The sequence below is a fragment of the Alosa alosa genome, chromosome 9 (genome assembly GCF_017589495.1).
Source record: "Alosa alosa isolate M-15738 ecotype Scorff River chromosome 9, AALO_Geno_1.1, whole genome shotgun sequence".
NCBI lineage: Eukaryota > Metazoa > Chordata > Actinopteri > Clupeiformes > Clupeidae > Alosa > Alosa alosa.
This window is the reverse complement of record NC_063197.1, coordinates 15,716,161-15,733,378: the sequence shown is the minus strand read 5'-3', so window position 1 is coordinate 15,733,378 and position 17,218 is coordinate 15,716,161. Positions and strand designations below refer to the sequence as shown.

The 17,218-nt window shown below is 42.1% G+C and overlaps 2 protein-coding genes across 5 annotated transcripts in view; one reads left to right on the top strand and one right to left on the bottom strand.

Annotated features, from left to right (window-relative positions):
* The first annotated feature begins 1,823 nt into the window (after positions 1-1,823).
* Positions 1,824-7,415, top strand: LOC125300581 (LIM/homeobox protein Lhx8). Its single transcript, XM_048252599.1, has 8 exons — positions 1,824-2,018; positions 2,246-2,392; positions 2,637-2,758; positions 3,154-3,374; positions 3,858-3,961; positions 4,428-4,523; positions 5,378-5,591; positions 6,446-7,415. The coding sequence occupies exons 1-8, from the start codon at positions 1,947-1,949 to the stop codon at positions 6,520-6,522; spliced, it is 1,053 nt and encodes a 350-aa protein (XP_048108556.1). The 5' UTR covers positions 1,824-1,946; the 3' UTR covers positions 6,523-7,415.
* Positions 7,416-8,251: 836 nt separating this feature from the next.
* Positions 8,252-17,218, bottom strand: part of slc44a5b (solute carrier family 44 member 5b) — a 43,927-nt gene continuing 34,960 nt past the window's right edge. For 2 of the 4 annotated variants that reach the window (XM_048252038.1, XM_048252041.1), the window contains 14 exons: positions 16,972-17,055; positions 16,492-16,604; positions 15,867-15,998; positions 15,308-15,407; positions 14,769-14,861; positions 14,556-14,643; positions 13,948-14,210; positions 13,199-13,293; positions 12,996-13,099; positions 12,703-12,776; positions 12,509-12,579; positions 12,243-12,331; positions 12,051-12,135; positions 8,252-9,772 (listed from right to left, as the gene is read on the bottom strand). In XM_048252038.1, coding sequence (XP_048107995.1) covers positions 9,657-9,772; positions 12,051-12,135; positions 12,243-12,331; positions 12,509-12,579; positions 12,703-12,776; positions 12,996-13,099; positions 13,199-13,293; positions 13,948-14,210; positions 14,556-14,643; positions 14,769-14,861; positions 15,308-15,407; positions 15,867-15,998; positions 16,492-16,604; positions 16,972-17,055 — 1,507 coding nt within the window. In that variant the 3' untranslated portion in view covers positions 8,252-9,656. Of the gene's footprint in view, positions 9,773-10,640; positions 11,618-12,050; positions 12,136-12,242; positions 12,332-12,508; positions 12,580-12,702; positions 12,777-12,995; positions 13,100-13,198; positions 13,294-13,947; positions 14,211-14,555; positions 14,644-14,768; positions 14,862-15,307; positions 15,408-15,866; positions 15,999-16,491; positions 16,605-16,971; positions 17,056-17,218 lie in introns of those variants that run through there. The other 2 variants (XM_048252037.1, XM_048252039.1) reach the window with 1 other exon arrangement.

Genomic DNA, 17,218 nt, shown 5'->3' with positions numbered 1-17,218 from the left:
AGCACTCTTTTAATGATGGTTGCACAAACAGTGATTCTTTATGGGAAATGCAGATGATCATCTTCCACTGACCAAAGCTGGAGAGCAGAAGTTTCATCGGTGTTCTCCTGGGAAACCAAACTCCAGCAGTAACTTTAAAGCACAAATATGTTATTCCGTGTTTATTCTGAATACCAAGTTATGAAAAATCTAAATGGTTGTAAATGCATGATAGATAGATAGATAGATAGATAGATAGAAAGATAAACAGGAAGACAACATACAGAGATCTGCTTCCCATGCATTCCTACAAAGATATAAAGGATAGCACAATTAAGTTTATCTACATTATGTCAGCCTTAGATTTTAATAGAAAAAAGGACCACTAAAAGAATCACTAAACTGAATATATGTTTACTTTTGCAGGTAAGTATAAACACACAGCCGGAAATTCACTGTTAGGAGTAGTTTAGGTGCTTTAAAAGTATTGATATAATGATGAATATGGATGCCCCCATTTTCCCATGCTGTAGTGGCATTTAAATGGCATAAAATTGGGCAAAAACGAAGAAAGAGTGATGTCATAAGCTCTAAATTGCATGCTTTTATTAAATGATGTCAGTTCTGAAACGAACAAAAGAGTAGCTAAACCTTGACCAGAGATCATTAAGTCAGGTATTGATTTAAGAAGCAGCTCTAATTCGAATTGACCGAACAATTTCGTTTGGCCGTAGCCGTGGGCTGCTATCAAAGCTCTTGTGCCCCAGGGCGTTTTCTGGTCTCCTTTTAAGTAGCCTATGGCACAGGAGACTTGAGGTGTTGGATTTCGAAGTCCCTTGGATGTCGAAGATAATTTCATAGACGTAAAAATACTATCCAAGCAACTTCACTGTTACCAACCAAAAGGCAATAATAGCCTAGAGTTTTTTTTGTTGTTGTAATTAGCAAACCACTTTAAACAATCGCATCTTTGGATTTTTGTAAAATATATTTTGTACAACTACTACAACAGGATTTCATCTTTTAACTAGAATTGCTTATTTTGAATAGTATTAATTTCAATAGGCTACAATGTTTGAACCACTATGTTTTGCCTATTCTGACTTCTTCTATAGGCTTTATGTGTGCAACTGAGGCTTTGCTTCAAACCGTTCGAAACTTAGATTAGATCTAACAAACTGAAGCCATGTTTTGACTGAATAGGCTACTATTTTTTTCTTTCCCCCTATCTTTTATTTAAGTTCAACTGTTACTTTTCCGTTTTAAATCTGTTGTCTTTACAGACTATATTTGGACAATAACCTCTTCAATTCTACGGTCTTCTGTTTATTGTTTTCATATTTGACATTTCAGTCTTAGCAGAAACTTTAAAGAATGCACTGAAACTTGGAAATAACAGTTATTTCTGACTATCTTGCTGTCTGATGGAAAAAAATCGCCGATATTAGGTGTGACCTGTGTTTTCAAAATGTTACTAAAATTGCTGGCTACAAAGCATCCATCCTTATTTTGTCTCGAACATTCAGCAATTAAAACTGAAGTAGTTAATGAGACCTCTTCACCTCTAGGTTGGCCAGGGCAGACATTTGTGACAAACTTTGGCTTGTAATCGCTGTAATTAAATAAATCAATCCTCTTTTTCCCAGAGACTCTTCACTAGTTTTGATTGGCACGCGAAATTGATATGTTTGGGGGCAACGCATTGTGCTAAGCGCCTCCGAATCCCTAATGCAGATCTGAAGAGCGTAATACGTCATGGATAACTGTTACTTCGAGGGTCTGCTGTTTTTGTAAGTAAAGACTTGAATCTGTCCCTTTCAAATGCTATTTCAATAATCGCCCAGGTTGTCATGGTGAACGTACAAGTGGATCATATTTATGGGTTGTAGTGCAGAGATTTAAAGGCTGCAACTGGCCATTTGACTCCAGAGTGAATTTGAATCTCCAGTAGGCTAGTCTACCTCGTCATGTGCGGAGACTGCGAAGGAGAAGCTGAGCAACTGGACAGGTGCCTAAAGAGCCGGAGGGAAAGCCGACTGGTAAATACAAACTGCATGTCAACACGACAATTTGGAAAATGTTTCAGTAGCCTATATTATTTCTGCATGCGCAGGTGCGCCTTGTTTTTTACAGGACGCGCAGAAAAGTTTTGGCGTAAAGTTAGGCTAACGTTGCATTCACCTGATACAACTGCTTGTAGTTAGCGCTACCATTTGCTGGAGGTTTGGGGGCAACTGGACGGAGTGTAAACTTTTTTTACATTCAGGGAATACCAGAAGAAGTGCTGGAGGTCGACTTAAGTTCTCTCTCATCCCCCTCTGCTTCGCCACAAGGAATGGCATCTCCAACTCGTTTGGGGAAAGCGGTTTGCGCTAACTGTCGAGAGGAAATTGTGGATAAATACTTGCTCAAGGTATACAAGGATACGCACTTGCTCAGTGTTTTTTGTCGACTCTTGACTTTTTCGCGACTTAATGCAAAACTTGTAGGCTATATCAGTGCTTTTTAGAAGTCTTGCAGTCTAACGTACTTTTTCCGGGTTAAAATTGCATTGATAGCCAAACTGCGAGACTTGAGATGATAGATTAAATTAATTTAACGTGGTTACATTTGAAGGGTCGATTTGTGTTCTAAGGTCTTATCATTGTTAAATCTAGGTGAACGACTTGTGCTGGCATGTGCGCTGTCTGTCGTGCAGCGTTTGCCAGACTTCGCTTGGCGGGCACACCAGCTGCTATATCAAAGAAAAGGAGGTGTTTTGCAAAGTTGACTATTTTAGGTAGGCTATTCTCATATATCTCAGTGTTCTCTTTAGGGCCCTGACAACAAATAGTGTAAGCAGATTTGACAACATTGTGAACAGTGCCATTTATATTATATTATATTATGGTGCAATAATATATTATATTATATCATGGTGCAATTGTTAACTCACAAACATCAAACCCATACACACCTACACAGTTGTCTACTGACAGCATCATCTTCAGTGTTAGGAAAATATTGGAGCCTTTTTTTTGGTTGTAAAATTCAGAAAACACACTCTTAATACATTCCTTTTGAATTTGACTTTATTCTGATACAAGTTGTAGGCTAAACCTTTATTTTTTAAATTTAGGCTAAATGTCCCATTGTACTCCAGCATCTCTCAAGTCTTGGGCCTTAATTATGCAGGAGGTACAGGACCTGGTGTGCGTGCTGTGGCCGAAGCATCCAGTCCACAGACTGGGTGCGGCGAGCCAAGGGGAACGTGTACCATCTGGCCTGCTTCGCCTGCTTTTCCTGCAAGAGACAGCTGTCCACGGGCGAGGAGTTTGCCCTGGTGGAGGAGAAGGTGTTGTGTCGGGTACACTACGACTGCATGCTGGACAACCTCAAGCATGCCGTGGAGAAGGGTGAGGATACATGGCATGTGGGGATACGCTTAGCTTCAAACCTCTCAGTCAGGGATTGTCATTTTTGTGTCCATCTTCTTGCCAATGCTATTACTGTAAACTAAGTTCTCTAGAGAGTAATTTGTTATTGGCCTTCAGTGGGTGGCTGTAGTTTTTGTTTTTTTATCTGTAGGGTATTTTAGTGGCAAAGCTTTTTCTCTCTTCACTGAAAAATGTGAAAGTAGCCAAGCCAGAGCCTTGATCATGATTGAACAGTGAATAATGTCTGCAGTCGTTACAGTAGGTGTTTAGAATGCTGCAGTTCCACACCACAGGTATTTGGCATGTCATGTTTTTTGATGGTTGTAAATGTTACATATGGGACAAGCCTGGACAGATTCTGAGCGTGAAGCAGGAGACATTTGTGCATGGCGTATCTTGATCTCCTGCATCAGATACTGTACCCGGCTGACTGTTTTCGTTTCTCTCCGGGTTTGATAATAGGAAGCATGGTCAGTGTGGAGGGAGCAATGCCTACAGAACAAGAAATGAATCAGCCCAAATCATCAAAGAGGGCCCGCACAAGCTTCACGGCAAACCAGCTGCAGGTATTGTAACAACATCATCAGAGATCCCACTGGTCTTTCTCACGGGCCCTGCATGTTGTTTTATAACGTGCATATGCCTATGTCTAAACATATTTTTAAGAGATGTGTGCGGGAAGAGAAATAGATTAATTGGATTAGTCAGAAATCGATGCACAAGAAGAAGACTATTAGCTGTTATGCGGAAAATAACAGAGATTAGGTCAGGTGAAGGAAATGGCCACTAACATAAAATAAATTAATTATTATACCTATTTAGAGTCATGGTCATTTTTATAACCTAAAACTTATTTTTTTTACTAAACTCCCAACACAATTTCTCCCAAATGTTAGCTCTGGAGTCTGGGCAGACCTACTGCATTTGATCCATTGCTTTTATAATAGTGGTCTTGTAACCTGTAGTGCTCTTACAATAGCTGTCTTGTAACCTACAGTGTTAAGAAAGTGTGCTATCTAATTTGATGGACAGGTGATGCAAGCTCAGTTCGCCCTAGACAATAATCCTGACGCCCAGACGCTTCAGAAGTTAGCTGAACAAACTGGCCTCAGCAGAAGGGTGATTCAGGTGAGTCTTTCCATGTGTGGGCGAGCAGTTTGGTCTGATTGAAGTCTCATTCTTGGAAGCATTGCACCATTTTTATAATGTATGTGATACCATCGCTATTGTTGAGAGTGCTATTGAGCAATGATTCTCAACTGGTGTGCCGGGGTACACTGACATGGTTTAGTGAGTTGTGCCGTGGATTTTGGAGAAACCCAAAGCGTTTTTTTGTACGTGAATGTGTGAATGACACACCTTATTAATTAAAGCATTTTAGGTAGTCGGAGACTCGCACCTTTTTAAAAAATCTGGTCTTTTGTAGGCTACCATTCTCAGTTTGATTTCATGATTTGAAGCTGAGATCCATCTCGCAACTCCTAAGCAAGATCGCCATAGTTTACCACCTATAAGCACGATTGTTATGCATATGTCTAGATTTTTTTAACTTTCTTTTTTACTTTGACTTTTTTTTACTTATTTTTTTTTCAGCTCTAGCAAAAAAAAAAAAAAACAGGTCTGGCGACCAGTCTGAGGACTCACAACTTTGGCAGCCACCTTTTCCCTTGTCAAGCAAAAGAACAAAAATCATCAACAATAACATGCCTTACTTTTCTCTTCAGCACAGAACATGTGTCGAAATATACAGTATGGGCATAAGATTATGAACTCCTGGTAATTATGGTATACAGTATATGTGCCATGGCGTTTTGGTTTGACTTTTGGTGTGCCTCTCAAAAAATGTTGAGAACCTCTGCTATAGAGATGTAGGATGGAATACACTAAGGATTATAACAGCTGAATAGATAATAATTCAGTAGAAATGGACTCTTTGTGAAGTGCCACGGCTTACAGCATACCTATCTGCCGCTCTTGTCCAGGTGTGGTTTCAGAACTGCAGGGCACGGCACAAGAAGCACATCAGTCCGTCTCACCCTTCGTCGTCGTCGTCCTCCACCTCCTCCACCTCATCGGTGCCTCCCCTCTCATCCCTGCAGCCCCTGCGGATGCCCCAGCCGGTGATAGAGGAGCTGCAGTACTCATCGTACGAACCCGAGGGCTCCATGCTCTCCGCACTGCACTCATACATCGACGGTGAGTTTTGTCACAACAACCGTCCATACACTACATTTATATTTACATTTAGGCCTACATTAACCCTTTAGCAGGGGAGTTTTAAACATTCTGACAGAAGATTCTATTCCGCAATAATGTAAGGTTCCAATGTTGAATGTAATGAACCCAGATATTTAGAATGTTCAATTTCCAACATTCGGTGTGACGGTATCGTCAGTCAGTATTTATATTTACATCCAGCAGTTTACCAGATCCATTGATCTACAGTGATTTAAAGGACAGAAACGTTGGGATGCACTGATATATCAGCCAACATTGGTATCAGCCAATATCGGCCTGGTTGACTATCGGCTATTGACACATTTACTGATGCCAGCGGCTGATGTTTATCTGTTACAGCATCAATTCTACACTAGGTGAAATGTGATATGAGGGCCTGAAAGACTTGAAAATGGTTCTGTTTTTTATGAATATTTATGAAAGTATATCTATATGTATAATTAACAACAAAAACTAATTAAACAAGCAAAAAAAAAATATTGCATTGGTTATCGGCCAAATTGTTATTTAATTGTTACATCAGTATCAATATTGGCCCAGAATTTCACAATCGGTGCATCCCTACAGAAAAGGTATATATTTTACATGTCAGAATGTGGGCCTCTTTGGAAATATTAGAATCAGTTTAGAACAGGTCATAAGTATTGTTTTTTAGAAGCCACTAATGTACATACATACACGTGTCTGCTAAAGTAATAAATGTAAATGACATGTACATGTCATGTACAGGCATAAGTGACACTGACCAACTGGTGCCATTTAGAGTTGATGGACTTTAATTAACATTACCGAATCTGTCTGTCTCCCTGCAGTACATTCACCATCATCAGTGATGTACCACTCACTGCTGCCGCATCCAGGCACACAGCTGCCAGTCACTCACGCTTGAGCCTTGCCGTCTTTTCGCACCTTCTTCTCCGCCATTAACGTGCAAATAGGCCCGAGAAATGGACTCTGGCCTTTTTTCGTTATGGAAATGCTTTTGATTTATACATCAGCAACCCAGGTTGTACAGTAAGTGTATTGTTGCATTAACTTGTTCATAGTGAAAAGTGTCAATATGAGCGAAGGTTTTGTTTGTTTGTTTTTTTTTGTCGGAGGAAGGTTTTATGATTCATAGAGGGAGTTATCCACACCTGCCTCCAGCCGCATGAAATTGCACAATTTACTGTAGAGTCTACTTGCATATACGTTTTGGCTCACAAATCCTGTCTGGACTGTTTATGATGTCTGCTGGTTTTGAGCGTGACCATTTAGGTAACAGCTGATCATTGATAAAAGGGTGCACTGGTCTTACTACCTCTTCGGTCTTGGTAAATGGCTGGCTTTGATACAGGAACTGATATGTTGTTACAGTAGTTGAAAGACAAATTTTGAGTTTTCCACCCCATGTAAAATAGTGACGAATACGACTACACCCTATGCGTATGAGATTCATGCTAACTACTACCATATACTGTCACATTGTTAAATAATAAAAATGCTTGTACATGCGGCTAGAAAATGGTTGAATTTGTAATAAGAGCTGGCCATCAGTATGATGACTCTGTTTTGACATTACAGCACTGCATTGCCTAGATATGGAGGATGCTGCCCAGTTCAGACATGAATGCTGCTGTTACATGACTATGAATGTTGTGCTATAAAATGTTCTCTTTTCTGTATATCGTTCAAATTAATTATTTATGTTCTATTTATTTCTTGTGCTTCACTGTCATTTTTAAATAAATGTAAAATTACACAAACACTGTTACAATGTGATCTTTTGGTTGTTCTACCACTTCAAACAGATAATGAACAAATTAAATAAATATATCAAAGCAAATTGAATCAGCTACAGCACCATTGTCTTTAACATGGAAGATGAAACCTTTCAGTAGCAAACTTGTTGGTTGCAGATAAGCGACAGGTAACTGTAACTGTTGTAATTGTAGGTTGAAGATGAGTTACTCTAATAAAGGCTGCTAGTGTTGCTGAAGAACTATGCTATTTGTACAAAACACAGTACAATGCAATGCTGCTTTATCTAAGCAGGAATTGTGGGAAAGATCCCACCCACATCTAGCTTGGATCTGCCATGGCGGAGTTATCTATTTAACTACAACTCGGCATAATCTTCCTTTTATGTTTGGTACATTATGGGTGAATCTGTAGCTTGTATGCAGTTCATATAGTGTGCAAAAAGTACATTGTTTTAAAAGTACATTGTTGTTTATGAGGGTGGTACTAGAAAAGCATGTTGCATAATTGCATAATGAAACTAGGGGGACATTTTTTTATTTGAATTGCAGATGTTGACTATCTGAGCTTGAGTGTAAATGTGTTAGAGGTGGAGAAGCACCAGCCTTGGCTCACCACAGCGGCTTTAAACATGTCTGACTTGTGTCTGCTTGCTGTCTTTGGTGAGGCGAAAGAATTCAACTGAAAGGCAGGCAGGGCACGACATGAAGAATAACAAATATACATCTTCCCCATCTTCTTGACATAAGCTTTTCACAAACTGATGCTGAAAACGAAGGCTGTTTTTGATATTTGATCATTGTTTATTGAATATCTTACCTCTCTGCCTAGTAGTGATTACAAACGGCATGGAGGTAATAAAAAATGGACACATCATACATGTTATTATGTAATGTTTATTTAAAACAAAACATTAATTGACTAACATTTTATATAAAAATTAAGTCAGCTCCCTATTCTCACAACTTTGGCACTGATATTGGTTTTGACAAAACAGGGGAACAACACAAAGTACTATGTATAGGAGACACACATATAATTTCAGTGACCACCCACCCTTTTACCACACATTAACTGGATGGGAAGTATGTTTGGGTACCTACACAAGTGAGCGAGACGTATCCAGGGGTGGGCATAGGACCAGCAGCCCACTGGACTGATGGGTCATCGCCCCATGGCACTATTAATTATGAGCATCAAAGCTGATCACCTGCAAACTAACACACTGAAATAATCATAAACACTCTGAAGTGTGTCTTAAAGTATGCAATCATGGGTTTAGTAATCATGTTACATGAAACTGCACAAAACAACTTTAAAATGGTCCAAAGCCTGCTCAATTACAATTTTGTTCAATCTACTGTTAGTCACTGATTTACGGACTTACAGGAAAAATAGAGTGCTTAACTAACCTATAACTCTGCATGGCAGAAACTCATACAATGTAGTAATTTAAGTAACAGCCCTTAAGAGTAAAGCATACTTCACAGGGCTTCAATTATTGTCTTGGTTTGGAGGAAGAAGTGGAAAAGGAAAGACCACTGTCATCAATACTAATCTCAATATGAGAGGAATAGGAACACTCCACCTACTGTAAGTGAAATCAACTGGATGGGAGACATGTGTGCACTTGTGTGCTAGGATTAATTAACGTGGTACAAATGCACAATCAGCTCTCTCACTCACGCACATATACACACTCACCTTGCACATGTGAACACACACACCTTCAGTCAGTCATGCATTCAACAATGTGTATGCTTGTGCTACAACTCCATCTAGTGGACAAAGTATGGCTCTCTTCAACATCACTGTTGGAAGAACAGAAAGTAAAAAAATCTCAAGTCTGTTACATTAAAATTAACTGCATTATAACATTACAGTTTAAAGATACTTTACGCCAAAAAGATAGTGGCGTGTATGTGTACATCCCGGATATGTTGTAAAAAACACACATGTATTTACAAAACGAGTGCTTAACAGACATGGCAGGTTAACTTTAAATAGATTTCCCTTTCAGTGTGTTCCCTTTAAAAGAGAGTTAAACTTTTTTTCTCTGGTTTGTTTTGTAGAGGAATGAGCTTTGGCATAACACCAATTTGTAAACTCTTCCCCTCCCTATCTGGTTTCCTCTTCCTTCATTTCCTCATTGCACACGTCTAACATGTTTGCAAAAACACTTCTCAGTGTGGCTGAGACAACTGCAGGCCAGTGCCTCAGATCTGTGGACGAGGTTTTAGAGCCCTCTCTCTGTCTCTCTCTCTCTCCGTGTGATGGACGGCATCACTTCTTCTTAGTCGGCCGCCTCTTGACATTCTTCTTGTTGAGGATGTTGCGCAGCTCGCTGCTCATGTAGTACGGTCGAGCCGCGGAACCGTTGTTCCTCTCCAGGTCGACCACTGAGAACAAGAAAGAGAGCTTGTCAGAACGGCCAGAGGCCCTTGTAATGAGCAAAATCACCACAAGGGTGCGATCATGAGCTATGACCCACACTGTGTTCCTCTGTTGGACATCATGATGGCTTGTTATTTTAGAAAACAACACAGCCTGTGTCTGTGAGAGTGAAAAATAAATTCATTGTTTGTCACATTGTTTGTGCACCAAGGGTGCAATGATTCAGAAAATGCAGTATATTTTAAGGATGGCAAAGGAAAGTGTAAGGCAAAGGTTAGCAGGAAAGAAAAAGCTTTTTGTTTGAAACATTCAAATTTATTTAGAGGGAAAAATCACATTGTCACGGATAGATTGATTTTATGTAAAAGGTTTCTCATAGAAAACATTTACGCACTCCCCCCAGAAACAGATGTATCACCTAGTATTAAAAAGGCAGCACTATCCCTGTACCACGCAATACAAAATTACCAAAAATGGCTTTTACATCCTTATAGAAACTGTATTTGAAAAAGAGTTAGATTTTAAAAACAAAAAGAGAAAAACAAAAGCAGTAACTCCTCAGTTTAAACTAGGCACATGTACCAGAGACTGCAATCAAGAGTTCCTGAAAAATCCACAGGCTCGATTCAAAATCTCCTTCTCAAGATCGAACGACAGGATGAGATCCCATTGGCTCCCTGACATTTGCCTTCAGCATGTGTGAACCCAGTGTGTGCGTGTGTGCATGTTTGTGTGCCGCGATCACGCATGTGTGAGTGTGAGTATGTGTTTTTGAGCCCAGTGTGTATGTGTGTGTGTGTGTGTGTGTGTATGTGTGTGTTTGAGTGTGAGCCGGGTGTGTGTTTGTGAGCCCAATGTGTGTTTGTGTGTGTGTGTGTGTGTGTGTGTGTGTGTGTGTGTGTGTGTGTGTGTGTGTGTGTGTTTGTGTGAGTAGTGTGAAGCTCCAGGCATTTTGGACAGTTTGGACCAGTGAGGATGTCTGCGAAAGAGCACATGTGTTTGTGAGAGGGAGATGCACGTGGGCGCTGCCGCCTAGCCGAGTGGAGTGGAGTGGAGCGCTGGTTACGTAAATCCAGCCTCACGTCTGTGGGTGAGTGAGAAATAGCAACATTCTGGACCATAAGCAACACTTGAGAGTCATTTACAAAGTCAGGAAAAAAATTATACAAAGTGTGTACTGCAGAAGAAAAAACAAAAGAAAAAAAAACCTAAGCAATGTTGTATCAGGCGCAAACCAAAGCGAAAGGAAATCATTCGTGACTGCATGGTTGTGCAAGCAAATCTCAAAAAGTCGACTCTTTCTTCTCCAATACAAACGGATAATAAAGACCTTCACCCTCCCTACGCTCCGGCGACCTATCGGGTAACAATGATGTAGACTACACTGTGCCGCGTATCGGGAGACGTCGCTGTTGCTTGGTGGGTAAGGCAGCGATGAGGACGATGAGGAGGCGGCAGCCAGAAGCAGAGCGGCAGGTGACAGAAGGTAGGAGGTCTGAGGTCAGCGCCATGGCAACAGGGGGCATGGAGGAGAACTGAAAGTCCGCCCTGGTTGACAACAGCCACTGACAGGGGCCACGGAGGAGGAGGGGGGGAGTGGGGGTGCTGTCTCCACACCCCTGCCGACCACCCCCAGACTACGAGTCACATAAAGCCACTAGTCTAGCATGCTTTACTGTCCAGCCAAATGGGTAGCTGGGTCCCACACCCCTGGTCTGTTTTCCACCAGGGTCCTCAGGACCCGGCATACTGCTTGCCAGGCTGGTCTGCCCTCCGCAGGATTTTGTGCAAACCGGGGGACATGAAGTAAGGCTTGCCGGGAGAGCCGTCGTTCCGCTCCAGGTCTTCGCCTGGTGGACCACCGGCCAGCAGAGCGGGAGGAGGAGGAAGAGGAGGAGGTGGAGGACGGCGGGTGGCAGGGAAGCATCATCAGAAAGCAGAGAGATAGAAGAGAGAAAAAAAGAGAGAGAGAGAGAGAGAGAGAGGGATAGAAAAGAGAGGAAGAGAGAAGAAAAGAAAAGGCAAAACAGAAAGGGACAGGGGATAGTGGGAAATGTGAGAAACCAGTTAGCGTCAAGTTTAAGAGGGTCACGCAAGGAAAAAAGTATTTTAGTTTCATTAAATAATTAAAAAATGTTACATTAGTCAAATCATGCCCAAAGAAGCTTAAAAGAGCAGATAATCAAACCAAAGAAATCAGAGAGAAAAAGAGGGAATGTTTCCAAAATGTTTCAGTGTTCAGTACAAAAAGAGACAACAATAAAACTGCAGTAAAATACTCACAGAAACAGAGGAACAGTGTATCCACACACATGGCATAGACATTAAAGAAGCCATGCGCCACCAAGTAGGATCCAAATATCACAGTCTGTGTACAACATAAGAGGAAACAGTATGTCAGTCACAACAAATCCAAAACACATCTGGATCACCTTACCCTGCTACCACTGAACTCACTGCAGTTCCCTGACTCACCAGCAGAGGTACCCAATAATAATTCAACGATGGAACTTCCTCCTGGATGACTGGTATCTTGCGCGTGAAGAAGAAGAATGCCAATACACCTGGAACATATTATGGAAAATGTGTGAGAACCAGTGACCTGGCAGCAAAGTCCTGGAAGACGCAATTCACAACAGGTTAGGGCCTTTCCTTCATGTTCTGTGGCCACGTCCATCCTTAAAAATTGCTGACCACAGACAACCATACATAAAATTTATCATAATAAAAAAGCAACTCACCCACACTTCCTGAAATGAGTAATTTTCCAAGGAACAGTAGAAAGTCTGTCACCTTATCCAGGACCGCCACCCTATGGAACAGAGAGGCATGGTCCAGTGGTCTGACTTTAAACACAGTCAACAACACACAAAACAAACAAGAACAACGATACACACACAAGCACAGTGTGAGAGTGAGAATTTCTTTATCTCACCGAACAACATTTCTCATGAGGAGGAAGAAGGCGTCCTTTGCAGAGGTGCAGAAGTTTTTCCCATATATTGCAATCTATAGAAAGAAATCAAGTCAATTCAATATACCGTACATACATTTATTACAGTGTTATTAAATGCTATGGCTCTCATTACATAAATCCTGAAACAATATGGTACAAATAGTGATTTCCAATCAAATTGTACTGTATTCTTTTATGACAGTATTACAAAGTGTTGTGTGCACAGGTTGTGATTGAGTGTATTGTTTATAGGATCCCCATTTGCCACTCACCATGATGTAGGCGTTTCTGTTCATGAACTTAATGAAGTGCTCTAGGCACCAGAAACAGCACTTCAGGCAGCAAAGCAGGAAGCGAGCGAAGGCATTCTGAGCACCTGGGACGAGAGGGACAGGGGGGGTGTATCAGAAAGACACAATTATGAGTGTGGTGAGGGGGGGTCAGTGGTGTGTTGACCTTGGGACGTGCCCTGTACCTTTGAGTTTGTGGTCCAGGTATTCCAGGATGATGCGGAAGAACTGGACGATGGAGAGGATGAGTGCACCGAATGCAAGGGAACCCGTGTGATACCTGCAGAGCACAGCACCCACATACATTAGACTGTTTGTGTTTTTTTATGTTTTGATGGTATTCCAATCCATGGTTGAAGGACTGGACTAAGGAAACTCATACAGCTGATAGTGTGTCTCATTTCACTTCATAACACCTTGACTACATCATGTCAGTGAGCCATGGTGAGGCATGGAGACACAGTTACCGCATAAAAAGTGAAAAACATTCCTACTGAACATGGCAATCAATGAAAGCAGAAATGTCTTTGACAACCTTATGTTAAAGCGGCACTTAAGAAGATTTGCTCTTGGGGTCCCCCTACAGTTGAGAAGCGCAATACTAAATGTGCGTCTTTGCAACAAATTATAAACATAACTCCGGTACAGTGTAGAGGGAATGCGATAAGACCTGCTCAGAGAGTGGCAGAAGTGCAATTCGCCCTATTTAGAGTAAAAAAAAAACTTGGGGGGCTTGTGATAAGTCTAAGGGAAAAAAATCCCTGTTTAACATGAAAGTGTTCTTATGTCCAAATCGACACACACACACACATCAGCCCAAATCGAACTATCTCTCCAGAAAACGTACTGGATCAGACACACACACACACACACACACACACACACACAGACAAGCTCAGTTATGCTTAGTTCTCACACTGGATCAGATGACTACCTTATAGCCCTGCCAAAAGCGGCGAAGAGCGGGCACGCTGGGATGTCTGCAGGCTTCTTGAGGGCCCAGTAGTAGGAGGCGAAAGCCCCGGCCAGGGTGCACTGGCCCAGGGCGATGGTGAAGTTGACCAGCCACAGGAAGACCAGCAGGTTGCCCAGCTGCAGGATGAAGATGTAGCGGTGGTACACACTCTCGCCGCCATAGAATGCAAACGTACACTGGGCTCCCGGGCACAGCTTAGTCACGTTTGTCTTGTTGAAGGTCTGAGACGAAAATAAAATACAAATGATATATCTAATATATATGCCAGAAATGCATATGAGCAAACATAGGTTACATTCACATTCTTATAGGCACTTTAGTTCTGGCAATTATATATGCAAGGGTTGTATTAATGCTCACCATAACATTTAGGGAGAATCCCTTCTAATTAATTACATATGTCACAAAAAAGGAGATCTATGATAACACCTTAATAAACTGTCAAGAGTAAGTGTTAGCTTTCTTTGCACTACACTGACACTTATATTATACACTATATTTCCTACTGTGGTGATAAAATAAATAAGCAAAGTGATAAAGCAGATGAGACATCCACAATGGCTTACCTCAGGGTTACAAGTGAGATTGGCATACTGACACTTGGGCTGTGTGGACATGACTTTATACACAGCATCACCAGACGACGCCAAGAAGCTGATTATAGCTCCAGTTAAGGACAGCAGCTCGCTTAGACTGTGACACTGAGAGCCATTTTACAGTATTAGCAGAGCAGATCTCAGAACAGGGGCACAAATGGCCTTACTGTGGAGAAAGGATACACAGCCGTCACAGCCCAGTAGGCGATACAGACCGCCAGGAGGAAGAAGGTGATGATGGGGTAGAACAGAGTCGACATGATGTATCCAATGGCCCTGAGAACAAGAGCGTGAGAGAGAGGGAGGGAGAGGGATGGAGAAAGAGGAAGAGAGAGGGAGAGAGAGAGGGAGAGAGAGGGAGAGAGAGGGAGAGGGATGGAGAAAGAGGAAGAGAGAGGGAGAGAGAGAGAGGGAGAGAGAGGAGAGGAAGGAGGAGAAAAACAGTAGTGATGAGAGGGAGGCGATAGAGACATATAGAGAGAGTGAGAAAAAGAGGGTGATAAAAAGAGAGTGATGGAGTGCAAGAGACAGAAAGAGATGAAGGGGAAAAGTTAGAAAAAGAGAGGGAGAGAAAAAAATAAAGTGTGAGAAACAAAGAGACAGAGAGAGAAAGAGAGAGTCACTGTACAGCAGTAACTGTCCAGCTCAATGGAATTTCGTGAGACAATCAGCCTTTGAGACTGGACACTGTGCTCTGAGTTGTGCTGTCTGGGTTTACTCACTTGCTCCCCTCTTTCAGAAGGGCAATTGCAATACGCACTCTGCTCCGCAAGAAGATTAACATTAAGATGACGATTGCCTCGATCACAGCCAAGGAGATCACTGCAACACAATTACAAACTGTCACAAAACCTGATCAACTTTACAGGGCATTGACATAGCTCACACAAATATGCTTTCTTTTATATTACTAATAGAACATTGCCTCAACTTGATTCCTGAAACTATGGTCAACTAATCTGCCACTAATCAGCCTAATCTTAAGGAAAATGGAGAGGCCATGACTGTAAGAATTTAAGAATCACTAAATCACAATAAACAATTACAGAGTGACCTCACTAGATTCCTGAGCTTAGCTACATTGATTTGCAATGATTACTGTCCCATTTCAGGGTCATAAGGGAAGAAACTTAATGAGGTCTATTATCATCAACACTGTAAACTTCTGCACAGTGGCCAATAGGCTGTGTGTGTGTGTGTGTGGGTGTGTGTGCGTGTGTGTGTGTGTGTGTGTGTGTGTGTGTGTGTGTGTGCAGTTGGTTGAGGGTCGGCTCTGCTTACTGAAGATTAGCCAGGTCTGGCTCAGCTGCAGGTAGACTCTGAAGTCCGTCTGGAAGCCAATGTCTGAGATGGTGACATCAGCATCAGGCTTCCCCTGGAGCACGCTGTACTCCCAGTAACAGTGCCAGATTCCTGAGGGAGAGAAGAGAGAGAGAGAGAGAGAGAGAGAGAGAGAGAGAGAAAGAGAGAGAGAAAGAGAGAGAGAGAGTGTCAGAGAGATTGAAAGGGAGAGAGGGTGGAGAGATGGATGAAGAAAGATGAAGGGCAAGAGATGGAGAGAAAGAGAGACAAAGTGAGGAGGGAAAGACATAGGGAGAGATAGAAATAGCAATAGAGACGAAATACATGAGAGACAGGAAAGACAGGGTGGAGGAAGAGAGAAAGGGATGAGAGAGTGAGAGATGAGAGATAAGAGAGTGAGAGAGAGACACTGTGGTTTCTCTGCTATGCGATGAATGAGTGTAGGCAGCCTCAGGATTTTATCTGACGGTGAGTTTCTGCTCAGTGCAGCAGTTTCCTGCGGCAGTGTGAGGGCGTTTAGGCCCACTGAGCTCAAACACATGGCATCACATGGCATCACATGGCATCGCATGGCATCACATGGCACAATGTGGCATGTACCCACCGTAACCCACAGCCGTAATGACCCCGAAGATGACGAGCCACAGCAGCACTCCGGCCGTAAACCGCAGCAACAGGATAAACAGCAGGCTGACCACCATGGTTATGACTAGACCACTGCAGACCACAGGGACACATACAGTGTTATGGGCTTAGTTACAGGGTAGAGCTCAATAGCATTTAAACACCTACATAAACACTCACTAAAAAAAAACGCAACACAAAGACACAAACAGACACAAAGCAGACACACACACAGACACACATACACGATAAACACTCATTCAGGCAAATACACAAAAATACACACAACAACACAGACATGCACACACAGACTTCAAACTGTTTATTATTAATCTAAAAGAGAAGTCCCTCTGGAAATAGAATTGAACTCAAGTCTTTTGTACTAAATAATTTCTAGAAATCAACATTTTATCCAGGTAATCAACAATATGTGAACACTGAACAGTAAACCTGTACATACATGAGAATCCAGTACCAGGAGCTTGCGTAGTCCTCGAAGATCTTGATGCCCACCTCCTTGGCATCCAACAGGGCGGTGATGCCACTGAAACACAGTGTGGATCATTCAGAACCAGCCAATGGCATCAAGCGTTTCATAACGGTACTCTCTCTCTCTCTGTCTCAAAGCCACACGCAGGGTTAGTCCCTGAAGGTTATGAGGAGGCTCGTTACCGGCTGCCCAGCAGGCGTTCAGTAGTCAGGGCCTC

Bases quoted from the DNA above. Each gene is read 5' to 3' on its own strand.
- LOC125300581 (XM_048252599.1), top strand. From the start codon at position 1,947: ATGTGCGGAGACTGCGAAGGAGAAGCTGAGCAACTGGACAGGTGCCTA. The intron at 2,759-3,153 runs GTAGGCTATTCT...TTAATTATGCAG, and splicing joins TGCAAAGTTGACTATTTTAG to GAGGTACAGGACCTGGTGTG. The intron at 3,375-3,857 runs GTGAGGATACAT...GTTTGATAATAG, and splicing joins CAAGCATGCCGTGGAGAAGG to GAAGCATGGTCAGTGTGGAG.